This window comes from Haliotis rubra, unplaced genomic scaffold (assembly GCF_003918875.1).
Source record: "Haliotis rubra isolate DU_JTF1 unplaced genomic scaffold, ASM391887v1 Scf148, whole genome shotgun sequence".
NCBI lineage: Eukaryota > Metazoa > Mollusca > Gastropoda > Lepetellida > Haliotidae > Haliotis > Haliotis rubra.
Genome location: NW_025765425.1, coordinates 1451327 through 1473102, shown reverse-complemented (window position 1 = coordinate 1473102; position 21776 = coordinate 1451327). Strand labels below are relative to the sequence as shown.

Below are 21776 nucleotides of genomic sequence, written 5' to 3'. Positions count from 1 at the left end.
AAGTGTTTGCTTGTTGTAATATTCCTGTGTTCCATTTCACAACATGGTGTAATGACCTAAGTCAGTTTCTTATGTTGTGTTTCTGAAAATGATTAAATCGCATTTAACACTTTGTGATATGTAGGACCGCTTCCGTGGTGTAGTGGTTAGAGCCTTCGCCCAGAGAGCGGAAGGTCACGGGTTCGATCCCTGGCTGCATCATACCAAAAGACATTAAAATATGGTACTTGTTGGTCCCTGGCAGGCGCTCGGCAACAAGGACTGGTCAGCTAGGAGTCAGTATAATGTGTCTGAGTGGGGTATTCATGCTTAACTGTGGCATGGTATCTCATTGAGTTAGTACTATAAAACCAGCTTAAGTCTGGGCTAGTAGTAGTAGTACAAGCAGCCACACATACACATGCACTGATCTTAAAGTCACTGTGAGGTGTTTGAAACATGCCTTTGTCTAACCAGCTGTCAATGGGTACCTAGTAGGATGAAATGTTAACCTTCTATCTGTTGACTGGAATATTTGTTTAGCACTTTGAGAATGCTTCAGCATCTGCATTTGGCATATTTTATATACAACCATTAATAGAATGTTTGAAAACCCAAGTGTACACGTTTAGAAGCTCGGTCATTATTTGAAATCATTGTAGCCATGGAGCGGTAGACTCAATGCAACTTCGTGGGAAACCGTTGTCTGCAAAATCAGTGTTGATCAAAGTCGCGATCAAATTCAGAGCTTTATGACAGACTGAAGGTGTTTCATAAACTATTGATATTACGAAGACTCGAACATGTTGAAGGAGAAATATGACCTAGCACTTTCGGTTATACTTATCACACCTTAGGTACAAAATGAGACATGTGGTCGTCAAAGAATTGCAGTCATGTGGTCCTTAAAAAACACTGATCTCCAAATCAAAATATTTGTTTTAAAACTGTTAGTATATAATGTTGATCACTGGATTGTCTGGTCCAGATTTTATTATTTACAGACTGACACCATATAGCTGGAATATTGCCAACACCAACCAATCAGCCTTCTTCCCCAACAATTTCCACTCCTTTGCTATGAGTCATTTTTCAGTTGATTCAACTCTGTCCAGTGTGATTTGCTATCGCTCTTTATGACATTATAAGTTGTCGAGGGGGTCTCCAGGGGTGCATGGTTGTTGCATGTCCATGTTAGTTCATGTTTGGGCAAGGGGAACATGTAGTACGTGAAGCCTTGTATGATATCAGCTGATCAGAACTTCAGTAAGGGTACAGTAGAATTCTTGCATTGTGATATGGCTGATAAGTACGACTTTTTAAAATTCAGTGAGATGAAGCTCTTTCAGAACTTGGTTGAGTGAGTGAGTGAGAATTGCTTTACACCACCTTTAGCTATATTCCAGCGATATCACCTGAAAAGGTCTTCACACATTGTGCCCAAATGGGAAATCGAACTCGGATGTTCAGCTTTAACCGCTAGGCTACCCCACCGTTCCAGATCCTGGTTGAACATTAATTAAGTCATTACGACCTGTCACTCACAGCTGCTTCCTCAGCCACCAACCACGAGTCTGTTTAGTCTAGCGATTGTTTTGTAGACTGACCTCGACGTCACTACTACTTATGTTATGAATCTGTTTCACATGTTTCAGTTTATAACTGCATATTTATGTTCATATTATCATACATCTTCTTTTTACCCTGGCCACTGGATCATTAAGTGCACACCTTTCTTTCTCAACTCCCTGGGAAGTATGTACTGTATCCCATGATCCCATGTTTTTTATGACTTTTCACAATGGACAGTGGAGTAGCCTTGTGGTTAAAATGTTTGCCAGAATCCCCAAGACTTGGATTAGATTCCCCACACAGGTACCATGTGTAAAGCACATTCTTGATATTCCTCAAGGCAGGGGCTCCTATCTGTCATATTGACTGAATATTCATGGAATATTGATAAATGTGGTGTAAAATGTCATTCATTTACTTGGCGCTTTATTGTTTCATTTGGGGTGGTGGGGTAGTCTAGTGGTTAAAGCGTTGGCTCGTCACGTCGAAGACCCGGGTTCGAATCCCCACATGGGTACAATGTGTGAAGCCCATTTCTGGTGTCCCCTTCCGTGATATTGCTGGAATATTGCTAAAAGCGGCGTAAAACCAAACTCAGTCAGTCAGTCAGTATTGTTTCATTTGCTGGATCTCAGATGTGTTGGGGGGCTTTCAAAGTAAGATGTTGGAAGAGGGAATATATACAATGAAGAAATACTGCAGACATAAACTTAATGATGTGGCAAAATATATAGTCATCCCTGGCAACAACACTCTTCGAGAAAACACTGAATCAGTAGTTAAACTGTGTGGTAATCCGTGACTCCCATAACAAAAAGAGATTACACATCTTCATTGGGAATAGCATTGGGAATTTTCTCAGTTAATCGTGTTGTAAACTAGCGAAATTCTGTGTGGATCGCAATAAACCAAGTTTTCATTGTACATATCCTCGTATTATGGGTTTTCAGATGCTTTAGAAACATTCAGGGTTTCATTATTAATCACATGAACAGCCGAACATCGTACTAACTTATCAAAGACAACTTTATAATAAGACATGGCATCACCTGAGTAATTACGATGTTTGTGTTAATGAAACACATTGTATTATAGCACGAGTAAACACTGCCATCCAAAAACATATATGTCAGAAAACAAATGATAAACAGTCTTTGCCTCGATCTTCCTAGATTCCATTTAATTGAATTTAATTAGATGTATGTCAATTAGGGGCTCATAAGTTTTAGAGATGTAAATGAGTAATCTCAAAATAATTTTGTGTGTATGTCATGTTAGCAGAAAAAATGTTTGTGTAAATTTTGATTTTGGTTTTTTATTTAATTCGATGCAAGAAAATTAAAAATAAACCCCTTACAATAACCAATAATAATCTCTGCAATAACATGAAAATGTAATACACAAATTAAAACAAATCTTTGCCTGAGAAACAAGTATTTTTGTTTTACAGCCTTGGCCATTTGATGTTTTGAGTTTGACAGTTAGTTTATCATTGTGAGTCACAGTTGTGACTGTGTGACATGAAACCAAACACATTGTGGGATTTATGGCCAGCGGAACACACCCTGCTGTACTGGTAGGTGGGTTCCACATTCCATTAACAGGGAGGCCTAGGCAAGCAAATTGGAACAAAAGTTATTGTATTTAGAAGAATAATTATAATTTCTAATTCCTTTCTTTCAGAAGTCTTTAATCTTCAATTTTTATATTCACGGTAATCATTGACATGTTGGATATGACTATCATGAACTGGGAAGTTTTGAGTTCCAATCCAGGCACTTTATTGTGACAACTGCTGCAGAAATTGACCTGGATTAATCCCTGCTATTCATATGAATATCTGTAACAAAACCCATCCTCTGAGGATAGTAATAGCTCCTCTGTATTGCTTATCATAAGAGCTATAGCTGTTCTGTATTGCTTATCATGAGAGACCCGTGAAGGTCCAGGTTAGAATATTGGCTTTCTGTAACCCATGCTTGTCGTAAGAGGCGACTAATGGGATCGGGTGGTCAGGCTTGCTGACTTGGTTGACACATGTCATGGGTTACCTAATTGTGCAGATCAATGCTCATGCTGTTGATCACTGGATTATTTGGTTCAGACCACCGCCACATAGCTGGAATATTGCTGAGTGCGGCATAAAACTCAACTCACTCACTAGTACTTATCACTTACTTATCATTAGAGGGGCAGTGACAGCTAACTTACCTTTATTGTCTGATCATGTTGTCATTCTTCATATCAACCACCGGTTTGACATGTCCAATCTGAATACAGCAGTGGATGAAATAAGGCCCCTCCGACCAGCCGAGACAGGTTAGATTTCAGACGGACGATCTAGATTTACAGCTAGCCAACCCGATGGTCTGGTACAAAATTTAGATGTTATATACATCTGAGTCATATCTTGGTGTCTGGTCTGGTTAATCCATTTTGGACTGGTAACATTTTGAAGTTACCAGCCCTGATGTCTGGTTTGGTTTTAACACTGCTTTTAGCAATATTCCAGCAACATCATGGCAGGGGACACCAGAAATGGGCTTCACACATTGTGCCCATGTGGGGATTCGAACCCGGGTCATCGGCGTGACGAGCCAACGCTTTAACCATTAGGCTACCCCACCAGGCAACAATGTAAGTGAGCAATCCCATTATCTCAGGCTATACAGACAGGTACCATGGTCTGTTAGACAGAGTGTCTGCTCATAAAGCACCAGGGTTCAAACACAGCAAGCGTCATGCCAAAAGATGCTTGTTGTTACCCTGCCTGCTGACACGTGGCATTGACAAGATTGGAACTAGGTGACATGGGGTCCGTATTAGTGGTGGTCTGATTAATTTGAAATAATCGAAGATTGGTCGCAATGACAAAATGACCAAGCAATTGATCATGTTTTCTCATAATCGGACACAAACAATTTTGGAACACTTGTTTGCAATAGCAATATTTTTTACAAGGTTGGTTTTGTCTGTTACATTTCGTAAGCACGCCAAGCTCATTCCAAGTCATGATTGAATTTATCTTAAAGACTCCTGGAAATTCATGTTCGTAACACACTAGTCATCCATTAAAAATGTGAAATTTGCAAATGCATTTTGTGCAATTTGCAAAAATTTAAAGAACTACATGTTTTTTCATTAATTTTTTGTCATTAACAAACATAACCAGGACAATTTGATAAATGACGCTAACCAATTATTTTCGATGATTGATCGGTTGTAATGAACCAATCATCAATTATGAGATTTAAACCAATTCCCACCACTAGTCAGTATTCTGTAGTAGTAGGGTATCCATATTGTACCGCACAGGACTAGCACTATAAGCCTAGTCTGGAATAGGACATGCAGGCACATGCGCGGATCCAGAGGGGGGCTGCTGGGGTGCGCACCACCCCACAAGAGTGTTCCAAATGTATTACATGTTTTATGCCCAGGGTTCAGGTTGGGATGCACCACCCCCACCCCCAAACGAAAATCCTGTATCAGCCCCTGAGGCACAGTGGCACACATGCAATGTGCAGTAAAGTTTAAGGTGCAATGAAGTTTAACGTGACATTAAACCCTGTTCACCTCTCTATATGGAGTTAATAGAGGTCAAATGTTTCAATCATATTCTGTATAATACTTTTTGTAATTCTTGTTGTCAGTCTACAGATTGCTGACTGAATGTCAGAATTAGATATTAACACAGGTTGCAACCAAACTGGTACATACATATGTTTGAGCTGAGAAAACACAGCTCACAGTCCCTGAAGAATATTTAAAATTATAACATGCTTGAGATTTATCAGTTTCAAATCCTATTAGAAGAATGTTGTCCCATGTCTAAACATGATGCACATTGTGCATGTTGTGTGATCTACTGAATTCTGAAGACATGATGCCAAATTAGACATAAGGCCAAAAAAATAAAATATGTGTGTTTAGTGTAACATGAAATTATAAAACAGGGTCGGTAGGTAGGGTTTATCTATTTTTTTTCTTACATTTTTTTGTTTAAATGCACTCACAAATTTTTCATAAAATCACATAATTATGTCATATCAGGGACCAGTTTTGAGAGAAAAGAGGGGAAACCCATTAAAAAATTTATAACTGAGCCATCAACACTTATAGATTAATGCTTAGTCTCTGAATATATAGAATTTTGATAGCAACAAACAAGCCCATTTAAATTGAAAAGGAGCCCCAGGGAGACCAGAGATTCAGAACCTGAGGAAATCTAGACTTGCTTTATTTAGGGCTTTAGCACTGCAGAGAGGGCTTGGCAGTAGGGAAAATAATGTGGTTCAGGGACTGTGAGACAGACTACATTACAGGGAGGGCTAGGCAGTAGGGCAAATAATGTGGTTCAGGGACTGTGAGACAGACTACATTGCAGGGAGAGCTTTAGGGCTAGTAGGGGAAAAATCTGAATGTGGTTCAGGGACTGTAACAGACAGACTTACATTGAAAAGGAGGGCTAGGCAGTAGGGGAAATAATGGGGAAATCAGGGACTGCTGAGACAGACTACATTACAGGGAGGGCTTGGCAGTAGGGCAAATAATGTGGTTCAGGGACTGTGAGACAGACTACATTACAGGGAGGGCTTGGCAGTAGGGGAAATAATGTGGTTCAGGGACTGTGAGACAGACTACATTACAGAGAGCTTGGCAGTAGGACAAATGATGTGGTTCAGGGACTGAGACAGACTACATTACAGAGAGAGCTTGGCAGTAGAGAAAATAATGTGGTTCAGGGACTGTGAGACAGACTACATTGCAGGGAGGGCTTGGCAGTAGGGCAAATAATGTGGTTCAGGGACTGTGAGACAGACTACATTACAGGGGGAGCTAGGCAGTAGGGCAAATAATGTGGTTCAGGGACTGTGAGACAGACTACATTACAGGGAGGGCTTGGCAGTAGAGAAAATAATGTGGTTCAGGGACTGTGAGACAGGCTACATTGCAGGGAGGGCTTGGCAGTAGGGAAAATAATGTGGTTCAGGGACTGTGAGACAGACTACATTACAGAGAGTGCTAGGCAGTAGGGAAAATAATGTGGTTCAGGGACTGTGAGACAGACTACATTACAGAGAGGGCTAGGCAGTAGGGAAAATAATGTGATTCAGGGACTGTGAGACAGACTACATTACAGGGAGGGCTAGGCAGTAGGGAAAATAATGTGGTTCAGGGACTGTGAGACAGGCTACAACACTTATTACATTCAACATTCAACATTCAACATTTATGAAAAACAACAGTAAGTGAGCACAGGTCACATATGGTCGCCCCCAACTTTGGGGAGTACATACTGTTGGAATAGCAAAATGTTTCGCCATCTTTTTTTTTGGCCTAAGAACTTTGACTAGAAGTATGAGTAATAACCAAACTGTTTGTATAAATCTATTGATTTTCTAGGTCCCTGCTTTAATTCTTGTCAGGATGTGGGGAGCCTGGAAGATTTGACAAGACATTTAAAATTTCTTTTTTCTTCTTGAAAAAGAAGTTATTGCCTTTAATATCATTTTGTTTTAAAATGTTGTTGTTGTTTTTTGGATTTTTTGTTCAACTGATGTCAGATATGATTTTTCACATTTAAGAAATTTTCATCACTTTATAATCCTGTTTAGAAAATATTCTTGGATTCCACAAGATGGCATTTTATTCTTTTTTATGTTAAACTAAACACGAATCTGTGACTGAGCGATTCTTTCCTAGAGCTTTACAAGGTTTGTTGATGTTTATACAGCAAATATTTACAGCTAGTCACATGGTCAAATATTGCCCTGTGTCGGAGAGGCTGACTTGGACAGTTGTCAGGGCTGGAAGGGGATCATCCCCTCTCACAGCACATTACCTGTGACGTCTTGTAACTGGTGCCATGTGATGATGGAGAGAGACAGCTGGCCCCAGTTAGTTCATTCATCTTTTGTTTTGTTTTCAGTTCCTTCATTCTGCTAGTACTTGTATGCTGCCATTTCCATGTACATATTTTGCCCCCTTCACCTATTTAGAAACCCATTACAGTCAAAAAACATTGTGTCAAATTTGAAGGGACCTACATAGATGCTTCAAGTTACCTTAGATTCGATACAACCAAAAAATGATGAATAATAGAAGCATACAAAGGTATCAAGCTTTTACCTCCTCAAGACAACTGTATGTTTGATATATACTGAGAGAAAGAAATAAAGGATCACAGGAAAATTCAAGCATTCCTTTATTATTTTCCAGTTTTCATTGCCACAGCGCTATTCAAAGCTGGTGATGAAAACTGGAAAATATTAAAGGAACGTTTGAATTTTCCTGTGATCCTTTATTTGTTTCTCTCAGTATATTAAAGTTTGACACAACATTGTTTGACTGCATCTATTTAGCCATCATCTCTTACTGAGAAAGCCAATATTTTATTAGCCCATCACTTATTGAGAAACCCATTATTTTATTAGCCCATCATTTATTGAGAAACCCATTATTTTATTAGCCCATCACTTATTGAGAAACCCATTATTTTATTAGCCCATCACTTATTGAGAAACCCATTATTTTATTAGCCCCATCACTTATTGAGAAACCCATTATTTTATTAGCCCATCACTTATTGAGAAACGCATTATTTTATTAGCACATCATTTATTGAGAAACCCATTATTTTATTAGCCCATCATTTATTGAGAAACCCATTATTTGATTAGCCCATCACTTATTGAGAAACCCATTATTTTATTAGCCCATCACTTATTGAGAAACCCATTATTTGATTAGCCCCATCATTTATTGAGAAACCCATTATTTTATTAGCTCATCACTTATTGAGAAAAAACCCATTATTTTATTAGCCCCATCACTTATTGAGAAACCCATTATTTTATTATCCCATTATTTTTATTACTTAAAACCCATGATTTTAGTCCCATTATTGAGAAACCCATTATTTTATTAGGTCATCACCTATTGAGAAACCCATTATTTTATTAGCCCATCTCTTATTGAAAAACCCATTATTTTATTAGCCCCATCACTTATGGAGAAAGCCAATATTTCATCCAAAGATTAATTGAGAAAGGTATATTATCTTTAGCCCCCCATCACTTAATTCAGAAAGCTATAATGTATTCAGCCCTATCACTTAATTCAGAAAGCTATAGTTAATTTAGCTCCCATTGCTGATACATTCATTCACTCACCTTGGTTCATGTATGAAGTTATCTATGTGGTATAGTTTTTATTATTTGTTCATTTGTTTATAGAATTTCTTTTGATATTCTTATCTGTTTTCAAGGAACATGTCATTTAATTTCCATATTTGTCTATAAAACTTGGTTGTTTTGAGGCCAGATTTTTATCACAGCTCTATCTAATTGACAGTGATTAAGATTAAAATATAACCTGTTGAAGAAATGCAAAACCTTCTGAGAAATAAATGTTATTCTGAACAGGAATTATTTTTTTTTATGTACAGGTAAACAGGAGGAAATAGATAAAACGCAATCAATAGTGTATAGTTATATACCTCATTAATCACAGTCATACTAGAATAGGTAGTCACACCTGTGAAATACTTCATTATAACAGGGTTTGGTTCATGTAAACCTCCTCTTTATAACACGGCAGTTGATGGGGTGTGTTATGTAAGCTGGGATGAAAGCTTGTCAATATAACTGAATAGTGGGCCCTGTGTCATCACATAGTTTACAGCCTGTAGAAACACGGGATATGTCGCAGCTCTTGCTTGACATGCATATTATCTGGATAAAACAGGTTTGTTTGTAGGGTCAGTGACAGGGAATAGACGCCTAGATATTCTATTCATGTTCTGCATCTATGCTTCGCTTGGTTACACTCCAGTGACGTAGCGTTGAGGAACATCTCCAGTGTTGTCCGACGTCGTTTGTCTCCCAGAAAGACACTATTGCCCATGCCTCAGACATGTTGTTTGGAAAGCTGTGGAGCTGAGTCTACGTTGAGGCTTGGAAAGAAGCCATACCGATCGACAAATCCATCACAGAAGGTATATATCACGGTTCGCTGATTCTAACTGAGGATTGTGCTCGGAGTCAAGATGGATTAGCTCATATGTCGACTTCTCTCGGTTGTGGTAATCGTGACCTGGGACGGTAGGGTAGGATTATGTGCTTACATTGTTTATAAATATTTTGCTGATGGGCTGTCATTAACACACAACCTTCCACTTTCTGTTGACAGGATCTGATGCTATCTAGCGTCATATGAGATCCTTGACAGTCAGTGTTGGTGTGTGTACACTGACATGGGCAACCTATACAATAGTTTTATCAGGAAGGTCAAGTTACCTTTTAAACTTCAAGTATGCATTGATTGTGCTGGTGCGATTGCAAGCACCGTAAGAGGTAGTTGATGTATCAATGAATCTTGTATTCATATACATAATGGTGTATACAGCCGTTATGTCAGACTTGCTGTAAGTGCTTCAAGGTGGGGAAAGTCCCTATACACAAATAACAGCTAGTAAGGCCACATCAAGTTAATTGGATGTTCTTCAGACATAGAAGTCAATTTTGAGGATCTAATAAGGCATCATTGTTTTATAGACGGAATGACTTTGATATTATCTTTGACAAATAATTATGTCTTATGATATTATGATATAGTCGACCGATCCTTGTTTACATGTGACCGCCTCCATAGTGTAGTGGTTAGAGCATCCGCCCGCGGAGAGCGGAAGGTCGCAGGTTCGATCCCCGACTGCATCATACCAAAAGACGTTAAAATATGGTACTTGTTGGTCCCTGCCTGGCGCTCGGCATTAATGGGTACAACAAGGACTGGTCGGCTCGGAGTCAGTATAATGTGTCTGAGTGGAGTGGGGTATTCATGCTTGACTGCGGCATGGTATCTCAGTGGGCTAGCACTATAAAACCAGCTTCAGTCTTGGCTAGTACAAGCAGCCACACATACACATACACACGCATGCACGTCGTCATATGAGCGAAATATTCTCAAGCAAGACGTAAAACCCAATTTCACCTCACCTCACCTTGTTTACATGTGGGGTAGCCTAGTGGTTAAAGTGTTCGCTTGTCACGCCGAAGTCCTAGGTTTGATTCCCCACATGGATACAATGTTTGAAGCCCATTTCTGGTGTTCCCCAGCAATGATGTTGCCCGGAATATTGCTAAAAGCAGCGTAAAACCATACTCACTTGTTTACTTATGGTAACCTAGTTACACTTGGGAAGTATAGATCATGTGTTTACAAAACACAATGGAAACACAATAGAAAGAAACTCAGAAAGGCAATCACATTTTTGGCAATGCCGTAATGAACCTATGTAGAACAATTTTAAAAGTGTTTTGCTGGGGTCAATACACATCTTTTTCAACAGGATAGGTGCAGGGATATTGGTTGCACAGAAAACTGGTAGACAAATGACAACTTTAGAGTTTGACAATATCTGTTTAACATTTTTGACATTTCTTGCCATTATAGTGTGTCTAAAAAGGAAAGTGACCTTTCACATTTTCCTCAAGGTCAGTATATTTTCCCCCAAAGATTGTCAAACAATGCTCATACTATGAAATGTTGGTTTGATTACTTCAATTCAATATCTTGTAAAAGGCCCATCTCCTATATCCAGAGCTCCTTGCAGGAACCCTAGTACCTAGTGCAAGATTTGGCGATGCGTCACATTTAACTCAGACCATTCAACAAATTAGATTAGTTTATTGTCCTTACAACTTGAAAATAGTCTACACATTTATGTAAACATAGCACCTGAAATCTTTTACTTTAATTGAGAAAATGTAATAAAATATGAATAACTGCTTCCATTTGTATATTTATCCCTCGTTTACAATGGTTGTAATGTTCCACGGGCACACATCAAAGGCCAGTGGATACGTAGTTATAGTCAATTTGATCTATGAATATACTGACATGCTTCTCTCTATGGCAGTTGTATTGGTATAAATTGTTCAGTACAATCTGTATATTGTACAGAAAGCTGCAGGTTTCAGACTGAGCACATTGTGTACAATCAAAAGAAATGCCTACAAACCAACTGGCATGTTGCAGCAGTATTATGCTAAGTGATGGAGTTCGCTAAAAGAGGACGTAACACTTAAACGGAAAACTGATTTTGCTTTCATTAAACTTCCCTTTGTATTCTGACAATATGTTTAAGGAAATGAAAAGCGTTTAGTTTCACAGCATCTTCAAAGGAATTAATTAAAAATATTTGTTTGTTGATAAATATGGTTGAGATAACATTCTTAGTTCCCGGAACGGGCTAAAGAGGCTAAAGAGCACATAGTAGCAGCTGCTTGTCCTGGTAGTGTGAAGTCTTTCCACAGACTGCAGACATTAAGTAAAATATTAACTCAATCACTGAACAATCAATACCTCAGTTATTGAACTTCACATTAACCATGTCATTTCAAGGACATTTGTGGGTTTCTCTGTAAATATTGTTCACTCATTTATGTATTTTGCAGTGTTCACGAATGGTGTTTCAAAGTAATAGGACATTGGGTCCTGTAAGTTTAAGATGTCTGTCTGACCCACTGAAAATTCACAGGACCCATGAAATAAAATTAAACACACATTTCAGATTTAACATTTCTTATAATTGGCATTGAAATTATTAACAAACGTAAGAAAAATTAAGATAAAATATACAGTAAACAAGTGTCACATGTCACATAAAACAACTTCAGTCAAAGTCATTGTGAAATATACAGTCGGACACTGGGGCCGGTGGGTTGTAGACTTCTATCGGACCGTTGGCGAATCTGCCGGATTTGTCAGAGGGTCAGACACTATTCGCGAACACTGATTTTGAAATCAGAAATGGTCCTTAACAAATGTAATCAGTGGGATTCATGTTAGCCTACAAAACTAAAGATCTTGAAAACCATCAGTTGATGTGACAATAGTACACACTGTGTTCACACATAGTTGCTCGACCTTGACGTTACTTCTTTTCATCTACTTCCTGATTGTAGTGAGACTGGGTATTGTCGCCTGGAGTTGTGTTGTCTTTGATCTTTCACATATGTTCATTGTTTTGACTGGGTTATTCTCTCTCAAGCATTTTTGTTTGTTGACTCAGCAGTTTCTTCCAACACCATTATATGAGTGAGTGAGTGTGGTTCTTCCTGCATTTAGCAATATTCCAGCAATATCATGGTGGGGAGACCAGAAATGGGCTTCACATATTGTACCCATGTGGGGAATTGAACCCGGGTCTTTGGCATGGCGAGTGGACACTTTATCCATTAGGCTACCCCACAGCCCGACACCTTTATATGAGGGGAATGGTTTGGTAGACAACTGTTTGGGATGGATGGATGGAGGGAGGGAGGGATGGTTTATGGGTGGAAGAAAGTAGGGAGGGCGGGATGGATGGATGAAAGGTTGGATGGGAGGGAGGGAGTAAGGGTTGGGTAAATGGATAGATGGATGAATGGATGGCAAAGGAAGATAGTACAGATTGTACAGGTTTAGCCCATGAACACATGCATGGTGCTTAAACAAACACAAAATCTTAAATATGGTGAATATTACATTCCAAACCACAAATAGCAGGGGCATGATTTTGTAATATAAATTTTGCACCTGAGGCCTTGAGCTGAGAAATGTAATATGAGGTATATAGTTTCCTTGTCTCATTTATCAGTGATGTGACAGTCAACGGCAGAATCATTTGGTGAAGCGTCTATGAACATCCATGAATATGCAGCCCTAACTGTAGGGAAGAGTTTAAGTTGAAATTGACTGCGATTTGTTTTGTGTACAACTGACTGTGAGGGAACATCACCTGGCCAGTGAGTGGATCGGTGGCTGTCTGACTTGAGCCAGCTAATTACGGAGATGGCATGGGACTCAGGTATCTGACCTTCTCCTTGGAAACTGTTTACCTGTGCATCACACATGTGAAAGGGCTCGCTATAGCACAGGTGTGTCTAGACAGGTCAGTTGGTTAGACTTGATGGAGATGAAAGTTTTGGAAGATGTGGTGTCCTTTAATCTACTATATGGTTCATACTTGATAATATCAAGCAATGAATACATTTCCATCATTTATGTTTAATGAAACAAGACGCTTATTCTGTCCCATATTATTATATTAACCTTTGTGTACGTGTGTGTGTGTACATGTTATCATAATTTAATATGACATTTATGCTGCGTAAAATATGTTGAGGATCTCCTATAGGACTTTATTTGATAGGAATACAGTAAGAGGCAAGGCTCATCTTATTAACGTCTCATGAACTATAAACTACTTATGATACAGAGGTCATATTTAGTTTTTCTATTTGTTAGCAGTGTAATGATATGAATATATGAATAAGGTTAATTATGATTGAATTTTCTTGGAACAATTTAGTCATCAGTCATCATTAAAATCATCATCCTTTGATGAACTCCTAGAATCATGGTTATTTCTTTAAACTGACACTTAAAGACTTGTTGATAATACTGTGATATAATATTGTGATATCATACTACATATTAAGTATATATACTCAATATACCCTATCAGCAGTCTATATCAACAATTCTCATCAGACCTTAAGACTCGCCCACAGCTATTTATACCACAGGTCCCAGCTGTGTTGTTATAACGAGGTGGTGGGAGGCATTTCCTTGTGAGATATTTAGTGTGATTGAATATCTGTCCTGCCGACAGCGGATCTCGGATCTCGCCTCATCTTGGTAAGTTCATTTCCCAGTCTAAAACACAGACAGACTAATTACTGGCAATGTAATGAAACTAATACTGATATTGGTTGTGATACAGTGTTCAGGGTGTGAACGAGCTGGGGTCAATGCGGTGTTGACAGTCGGTAGTCACTAGAGGTAGGCATACCTTGCTTTTATCATGCTCCCACAGTTGGTGAAACTTTCAGATTGAATAAGATATGTTGTATAAATCATGGTTAATAAACTGTAAACACATTTTTGTAGTTGTTTGATTGAAATGAGGATGTGTTTCAGAGTTTTTAAAAAATTGTATCAAATGTTCATTCACACAGATGATTGATGTTGTAATTTCATTTAAGTTATTGGTGTGTTGCATAAACTCATTCTCAACATGTCATGTTATCACCACAGCTGTATGGTGGCGTTTGATTTGGAAATATGATGTGTTGTAGCAATTCATTATTCAACAAGTTAACTTGCAATCACAGCAACTGTATGACAAGACTTGTGGTTTTGATTTGAAATAAGGATATGTTGTGTAAGTTAATTATTCAAAATGTCAGCATGGCATCACTACAAATGTTTGACAAGACATGTAGATTTAAGTTGAAATGAGAATTGGTTGTATATATTTGTTATTTTAACTAACATGCTATCACTACAGTACTAGGATGGCACTTGTAGCCATTTGATTTCAGTTAAGTATGTTCTTTATGAATTCATTATCAACATTTGTTTCAACTCTTTGCAGACAAGTGATCACAGTTGTTGTAAAGGAGTATATGTACATGTGTTCGTTTTTTTATAAGTCAGTTATCAACATGCCAGATAATATTTTTCATTCAGATAACAGAACTTGCTTAAATTATTTCATAAATATTTTTCCCAGCATAAAACAAGTTTTAGTTTAATTGACATTATTTAAACTACACATTACTGACTTGAAATTTAAGTTTATTATTTTTAATAGCTGCCTCCTGGATAAATTTTTCAGCACCAAGGTTACTTATTACAATAAATACAGTATTTGTGAAAGGTTGAATCATGAAAGCGATTGTTTTGTGAGGCTGTTTGTATTTCACAATGATTCATAGAGCTTGGCGTGAAACAGGTGATCACTGTCTATATAGTCTGGGTCATTTGTATACATTTTCAACATGATAGATAACCTGAGACATTTAACTGAACATACTGTTACTGTTCCACGAAACATTTAGATAATTAGGTCACTGGTATATGAATATGTCATCAACACATTTTATTCCCTGTTTCCTGATATAAATATTTCATTCGGATAAGAAACCTGAATAAGAACCAAGGTCAGGGATTAAATAATCTGTACAAGCAATGGAAAATGACGATTGTTAATCTTCTCCAGACTTTCGACAGTGTCAGTTCATCATGACTGACTGACTGAGTTTAGTTTTACGCCGCTTTTAGCAATATTCCAGCAATATCACGGCGGGGGACACCAGAAATGGGCTTAACACATTGTGCCCATGTGGGGAATCGAACCCGGGTCTTCGGCGTGACGAGCCAACGCTTTAACCACTAGGCTACCCTACCGCCCAGTTCATCATGATCGTCATACATTCAGGGTTGGTTTGATGGTAGCCTAGTGGTTAAAGTGTTTGCTTGTCACCTTGGAAAACCAGGTTCAATTCCCTACATGGGTACAATGTGTGAAGCAAATGTCTGGTGTCCCCCCAGCCGTGATATTACTGGAATATTGCTAAAAGTGGCATAAAACCATACTCACTCACTCACATGTAAATATTTTACAGGACTTTTCTTCACAAGACCTGATCAGTATCCTGGCGTTATGTAAATTCGCGGACATCTATTTTCGTGCACCTATCATTTCCGGGTTCACGCGGTCGCCACACATAAAGTCATGATGTCAGAGTTTGTAAACATGAAGTCGTCTTCGTATTCCTGCTGTCATAATTTGGGAATCACAAGCTTCAAATGAGAGTTTTTTATCCAAAGTTTACTAGCAAGCATATTTTTATGCTTCTGCACTAATGCAAAAACATCGAGACGAACATGAGCCCTAAAACATAGGTTTTTTTCATGACAGCACCCATCTACCGGTCGTCTGCATTTGTAACTGGTAACGCTAAAAGGTCATGATCCCAGTAGGTGGGTTGTGGCCCCGGGAAAAATAACTATGGAAGCCCATTTCAGACACAATCCTTATAACTTTACAACAAATTTTCATGAAAAGTTACCAAGTAAAAGCAATTATGACGATTTCGTAAGATGAAATCAAATAGTTATAATTAATGAATTACAAAACTATGCTTGTGGTTGTTCAGTAAATGTCTCCAAGTGATGAAGAATGTTTTTTTAACTTTCATTCAAGATTACAGGACCTTTTACTTGTTTAAAAGCGTTTTGTTTATTAAGATAGACAAAAGTAGACAAATTCTGGACATTTCTTGACAAAACCTTTCTTATGAGCATTGTGAGACATAAACTTCATGTTACATTGTTATCAGCTGTTGGCGTTAACTATTCGCCATACTGTTTGTCCGGATTTTAGCTATCACGAATATTGATGACGTAGTGCACAACTGACCTTGATACTGTTGTGTGCATGATGGCTTCGTCCCGCTACGATAGCGAAGTGTCAAAGGCTGAAACTTATGTTTTAATAAACATTTTCTATTGATAAAGGTTTGTATAAAAGTTGATTTTCACGTGCCTTGTTAATTCCGCATAACGCACCAAACGTGTTAGGTGAGCGAATATTGATAACGCGAGGTTATATTTCATGGTTTGCACATTTTCTAGGTCAGTAGAACAAACAGCAAAAAGTAAAATGAAAACTATAATCTAAGTTCTTAGTATGTATATTCATGATCAACCTTTTGATCAGATATAATTTTTTCAATTCCCTTTTGAAAAGAAAAGTAGAGGTGTGAAATTAAGTTTAAGATGGGTTCAAATTATTGCACTTAAAAGAGATACACCTTCATCACACCTGTAGACTCAAACATTGTGTTCCATGCTACCTTCATCACAGCTGTAGATAGTGTTCCAGCTGCTACCTTCATCACACCTGTAGACTCAATCATTGTGTTCCAGGTAGCTGCTACCTTCATCACACCTGTAGACTCAATCATTGTGTTCCAGGTAGCTGCTACCTTCATCACACCTGTAGACTCAATCATTGTGTTCCAGGTAGCTACTACCTTCATCACACCTGTAGACTCAATCATTGTGCCAGGCAGCTGCTGCCTACATCACACAAATCTGATGACATCATTGACATAGCTGCTATTCACCAAAATCTGATGACATAATTCAAAATGTTTATTGCAGATGAAAAATGTTAATCACTTCGTCGATAGATTTTTCACTTTTTCAATTTCAGATCATCTAGCTTAGTAATAATAATGTATACTCCTAAATGAACAAAACAGTATAAATTTCTAGACTCAAGACTTTCCTATTTTCAGTAATGTAGAAATGTGCCACAGTAGATGACATTATACTGATCCACGTTTCTTGTCTGTTTCAGTATTTTCCGCTAGATGGCTCCTGGTAGCCACGTGATTTCTGTGCTCAATGAACAAGTCGCCGCCATTCCAGGAATCAGCCTACTTTGTGCACCAGCGCTACGAGGACACTGCTCACGTGGTCTTCCAACAGCTTCAGAAGAAGAAGAAAGACTTGTCCCAAGGGAAACCAAGACAACCTGACGATGCTAGTGCTGGTGTTGAAGTAACTCACTATGGTAACGTGGGCGTGATTGCACGAAAGGAAGCCGCTGAACGATTCGCTGCGTATAGGAAGGCTGAGAAAGAGGAGAAGAAGAAGGCAGAGAAGAAGGCGGAGAAGAAGGCAGAGAAGAGCTCAAAGAACAAAGACTCTACTCCTAAGAAAGGTGCTAAAGCCTTGAAAGAACCATCTGTGACTGAAAAGTATACTCCATTATCGAGTCCCGGGGCAGACACATCTAGGTTTTCATAGTGATCACTCACCGTACAGTCGGAGGGAGACCAGTCTTAGTTCTGACAATAGTACACCATTTCAGAGTCCCAGAAGTGCACAGTTGTCTTTTAGAACTGAACTTGAATTTAAAGAGGTTCCACTGAGTCCAAAGAGAACGCAAACAAATCCCATTGAAACACAAAACAGTCCAGTAGTAACTTTGAAAAGTACCAGAGAGACACTGAACAGCCCTAAAAGGACCGTGAGTAGTCCTAAAGATTCACCTAATAGATCTAGGGAGACAAGTCCTAAAGAGACATTAAATAGTCACAAGAGACACTAAATGACCTTGAGGCTGCACCAAGGAAGCCTAGAGAAACCCCGAACCATCCAGTAGAAACATTGAACAGTACTAGAGTGACCTTAAATAACCCTAAAGCATTGAATAGCCCTAATAATTCACTGAATAGTCCTAGAGATTCATTGAATAGTCCGAAAGAGACCTTAAATAGTTCGGGAGAAGCTTCGAGTAGCTTCAGGTCTGTAGAAACAGCAAGTAGTCCTCAGGAAAACAGCTTTGGCATAGAAGAGGAATCTCTACCATATAGCCCCAAAGAAGTTAGCTTCACATCAGAACAAGACTTTGTACCTCTGAGCCCTAATGGGAAGGATCTGAGTTCAGAAGAAGACAAATCACAGGTCCTTGACGACAGTGACAGTGTTGTTGACTTTGGTCACTACGGTAACACAGGAGTGGTAGCCACAAAACAGGCGGCTACTCGGGTTACGTCGATCACCAGGAAAGAAGGGAGAAGTGTTCAGAGTAAAGTCTGTCAGATAATGTGACAACATAGGGAGATGTCCATGCCATTTGTGCCAACTACGTAGTGTAGATCACGAAAGCATTTGTACAAGGTTGTGGAAGCATAGCTCGTAAATAACCTGTGTAAATTTGGATAATATTGGCGATTTTAGGAGTGCTTCCAGTGCTGGTGACTTGACAATCAGATTAACTCAGCTCCGGCTTCACATTCATACCCATCGAATTCAATAACTTTGTCTTGGAAGTATATTTTAGCTGTGCAAAATTAGGAAGAGTGGACTCAATTCAGCCTGTGTTTGAAGTGTTGAATACTGGTTTCAACAGAAATAATTGTTCTTTGAATTGGTGTGTGTTAGTCTGTGTTCTTGATCCAATATGGAGCTTCATCCTATGTTAGACACAGATACATCTGCCAATCCAAGCTTATGGTACGTGTTGGCAACATCGGGGGAAAGTCCCACCATGAGGGTAGGACACACGTGTACATACATCAAAGGGAAGGATTACGCTGGGAAGGAGGATGCTGGGAAGTTGTATGTAATTGGTGGCGCGAACCCAAGTGGGATGTTTGCTGACACCTATGTACTGGATCTCAATACTCTGCAATGGGATACCATCGACGCCACAGGGCTCCGTGCCCGTTACGAACATGTAGCATTCTGTGCAGAAAGTCTTCCGGGAAAAATCTTCATTTTCGGTGGTGCTGATCAGAGTGGGAATATGAACGAGGTCCAGTGCCTGGATACAGCCGACAACTCATGGAGCACTGTGGCAGTATCTGGAACGGCACCTGCTCCCCGGACATTTCACACGACGGCAGTTGTCAAGGACAAGCTTATTGTCTACAGTGGCGGCCATAGTGGGGCTGATCCAGTTGGAGATCGACAAGTCCACAGCTACGATGTATCTACTTCCACATGGTCTGTGTTAAGTCTGCGCGGAGATTCACCCAAACCTCGTCATGGACATGTCATGGTTGCTATTGGCAACAGAGTTTTTGTGCATGGTGGTATGGCTGGGTCATCTTTCTATGATGATCTTCATGTCCTTGACCTTGACAAGAATGCTTGGAGTAATGTGAAGCGCAAGAAGATGTGCCCGTCTGCTAGAGCAGGTCACAGTGGTGTTGCAGACGGCACAGATCTCTACATCTTTGGTGGGATGAACAGGGATGGTGCTCTGGATGATATGTACAAGCTTGATACAGGTCAGTAAATTCTTGTTTTCATAAGAATGTAAAACACTTTACATCATTGCAAGAAGTCTTTGATTTCGGCTGTCACCTCACTATAAGATATTTATTAATTAATTATATTATGATTATCAACAGAGGTCTTCTTCTCTATCAACTATCCATAACCAGTTGTGATACTGATGGTATCTCACTTTCTAAACCACCCCACATGTGGAACCAGGAAGTCTTCCTTATTTTCCTGTGTGTCATCATCAAAATGAGTTGTCAATACACACTATTTGTTGTTTTCACGCTGCAATGAGTTTGGATCTTCATTTTACGTGGTTTACTAGGAAACCAGGGGAAACCAGGGGCTCCTTTCACGAAGCAACCTTTACTAAGGTTAACCTTAACTCCCATTCTTTAACATTGCACTAAGGTTACCTTAGTGACTTACGATCACCTTAGTGCTTTGTGAAAGGAGGACCCAGATAGTTTGATATCTGAAGAGGATTGAATGACCACAGAACTTGTTTGCTAGGGTGGTACACAAGAAGGTAAGTAGGTGTGGGAGGTATACTCATGCTTAGTCTCTGAATGTATATAATTTTGATAGAAACATTAGAAAATAAAGTGGTTCAGGGACTGTGAGACCGACTATTGTGGGAGGGTGCTGGATGATGATACACACAAGTGGATATGGGTGAGTGAATTATGTTTCCGTGGGTATGTCCAGGATTCCACACCTGGGAGGCAGTTTTGGGAAATAACACCATTGTTCTTTTGCTCAAATTTGTCAGTAAAATACAAGTCAGCTGTACAGTAAGCCATAGCATTAGTTATATATTAGAAGCGGGGGATGTAGTACTAGGCTCTGTACGTACGTACAAATTGGAATATCTTAAGGATAGTTGACTAGATCCTTTTCATATTTGGTACCTAGGTTCTTCACAGTATGAGAAAGGTCCCAGACAGGTTTGGTAACCTTGCCCTTCGTTTATCCTTGTCAGTGAGGTATCTCAAGAACTGTTCACTGGATTTTCTTCATATTCGACACCAAGCTTCATGTAAGGGAGGCCCAGAGCCGAGTCGATTTTTGTGACCGTCACCTAATTTTCAAGGTCACAGCGACACTTTGAAGATTTCAGCATATTAACCTGCATGTTAAGCTTGTCAGCGAGATACCTCAAGAACCATTCACTGGATTTTCTTCAGATTTGACATCAAGCTTCAAATAGGGAAGGCGCAGGGCCCTGCAGTTGATTTTGGTGACCTTCATGTAATTTTCAAGGTCACGGCGGCACTGAAGATTTCAGCATGTTAAGATTGTCAGCATGATATTTAAGAACGGTTCACTGGATTTTCTTCATAGACTCTAGAATGTTTTTTGAAAAGCAATTTCTTTATTACTATGTTTTGCATATTTCACACACCATGACATTCACAATTTGTGGCGTGAGATTATGTCACCTTAGTGACAAAGCTTGTTATTACTTATAACATGAATCGTGAAGTTTGGAATTCCTGTTTTGGTTTGCTCAAGATGTTGGTGATCCGAAACAGTTTCTTTACATTTTCAAGCAGCGCCTAATTGATATATACTTACAAGACTGG

The 21776-nt window shown here is 39.1% G+C and overlaps 2 protein-coding genes across 7 annotated transcripts in view; one reads left to right on the top strand and one right to left on the bottom strand.

The window, feature by feature from the left end:
• LOC124269842 (rab9 effector protein with kelch motifs-like) overlaps nt 1-21776 on the top strand; it is a 55324-nt gene that overhangs the window by 6079 nt on the left and 27469 nt on the right. The window contains exons 1-2 of one of the 6 annotated variants that reach the window (XM_046704881.1): nt 9207-9300; nt 17753-20195. In XM_046704881.1, the coding sequence (XP_046560837.1) occupies nt 19364-20195 (832 nt within the window). In that variant the 5' untranslated portion in view covers nt 9207-9300; nt 17753-19363. Of the gene's footprint in view, nt 1-9206; nt 9301-9344; nt 9551-9593; nt 9657-13226; nt 13490-14140; nt 14239-17752; nt 20196-21776 lie in introns of those variants that run through there. The other 5 variants (XM_046704879.1, XM_046704883.1, XM_046704884.1 and 2 more) reach the window with 5 other exon arrangements.
• LOC124269841 (guanine nucleotide exchange factor VAV2-like) overlaps nt 1-21776 on the bottom strand; it is a 117055-nt gene that overhangs the window by 88907 nt on the left and 6372 nt on the right.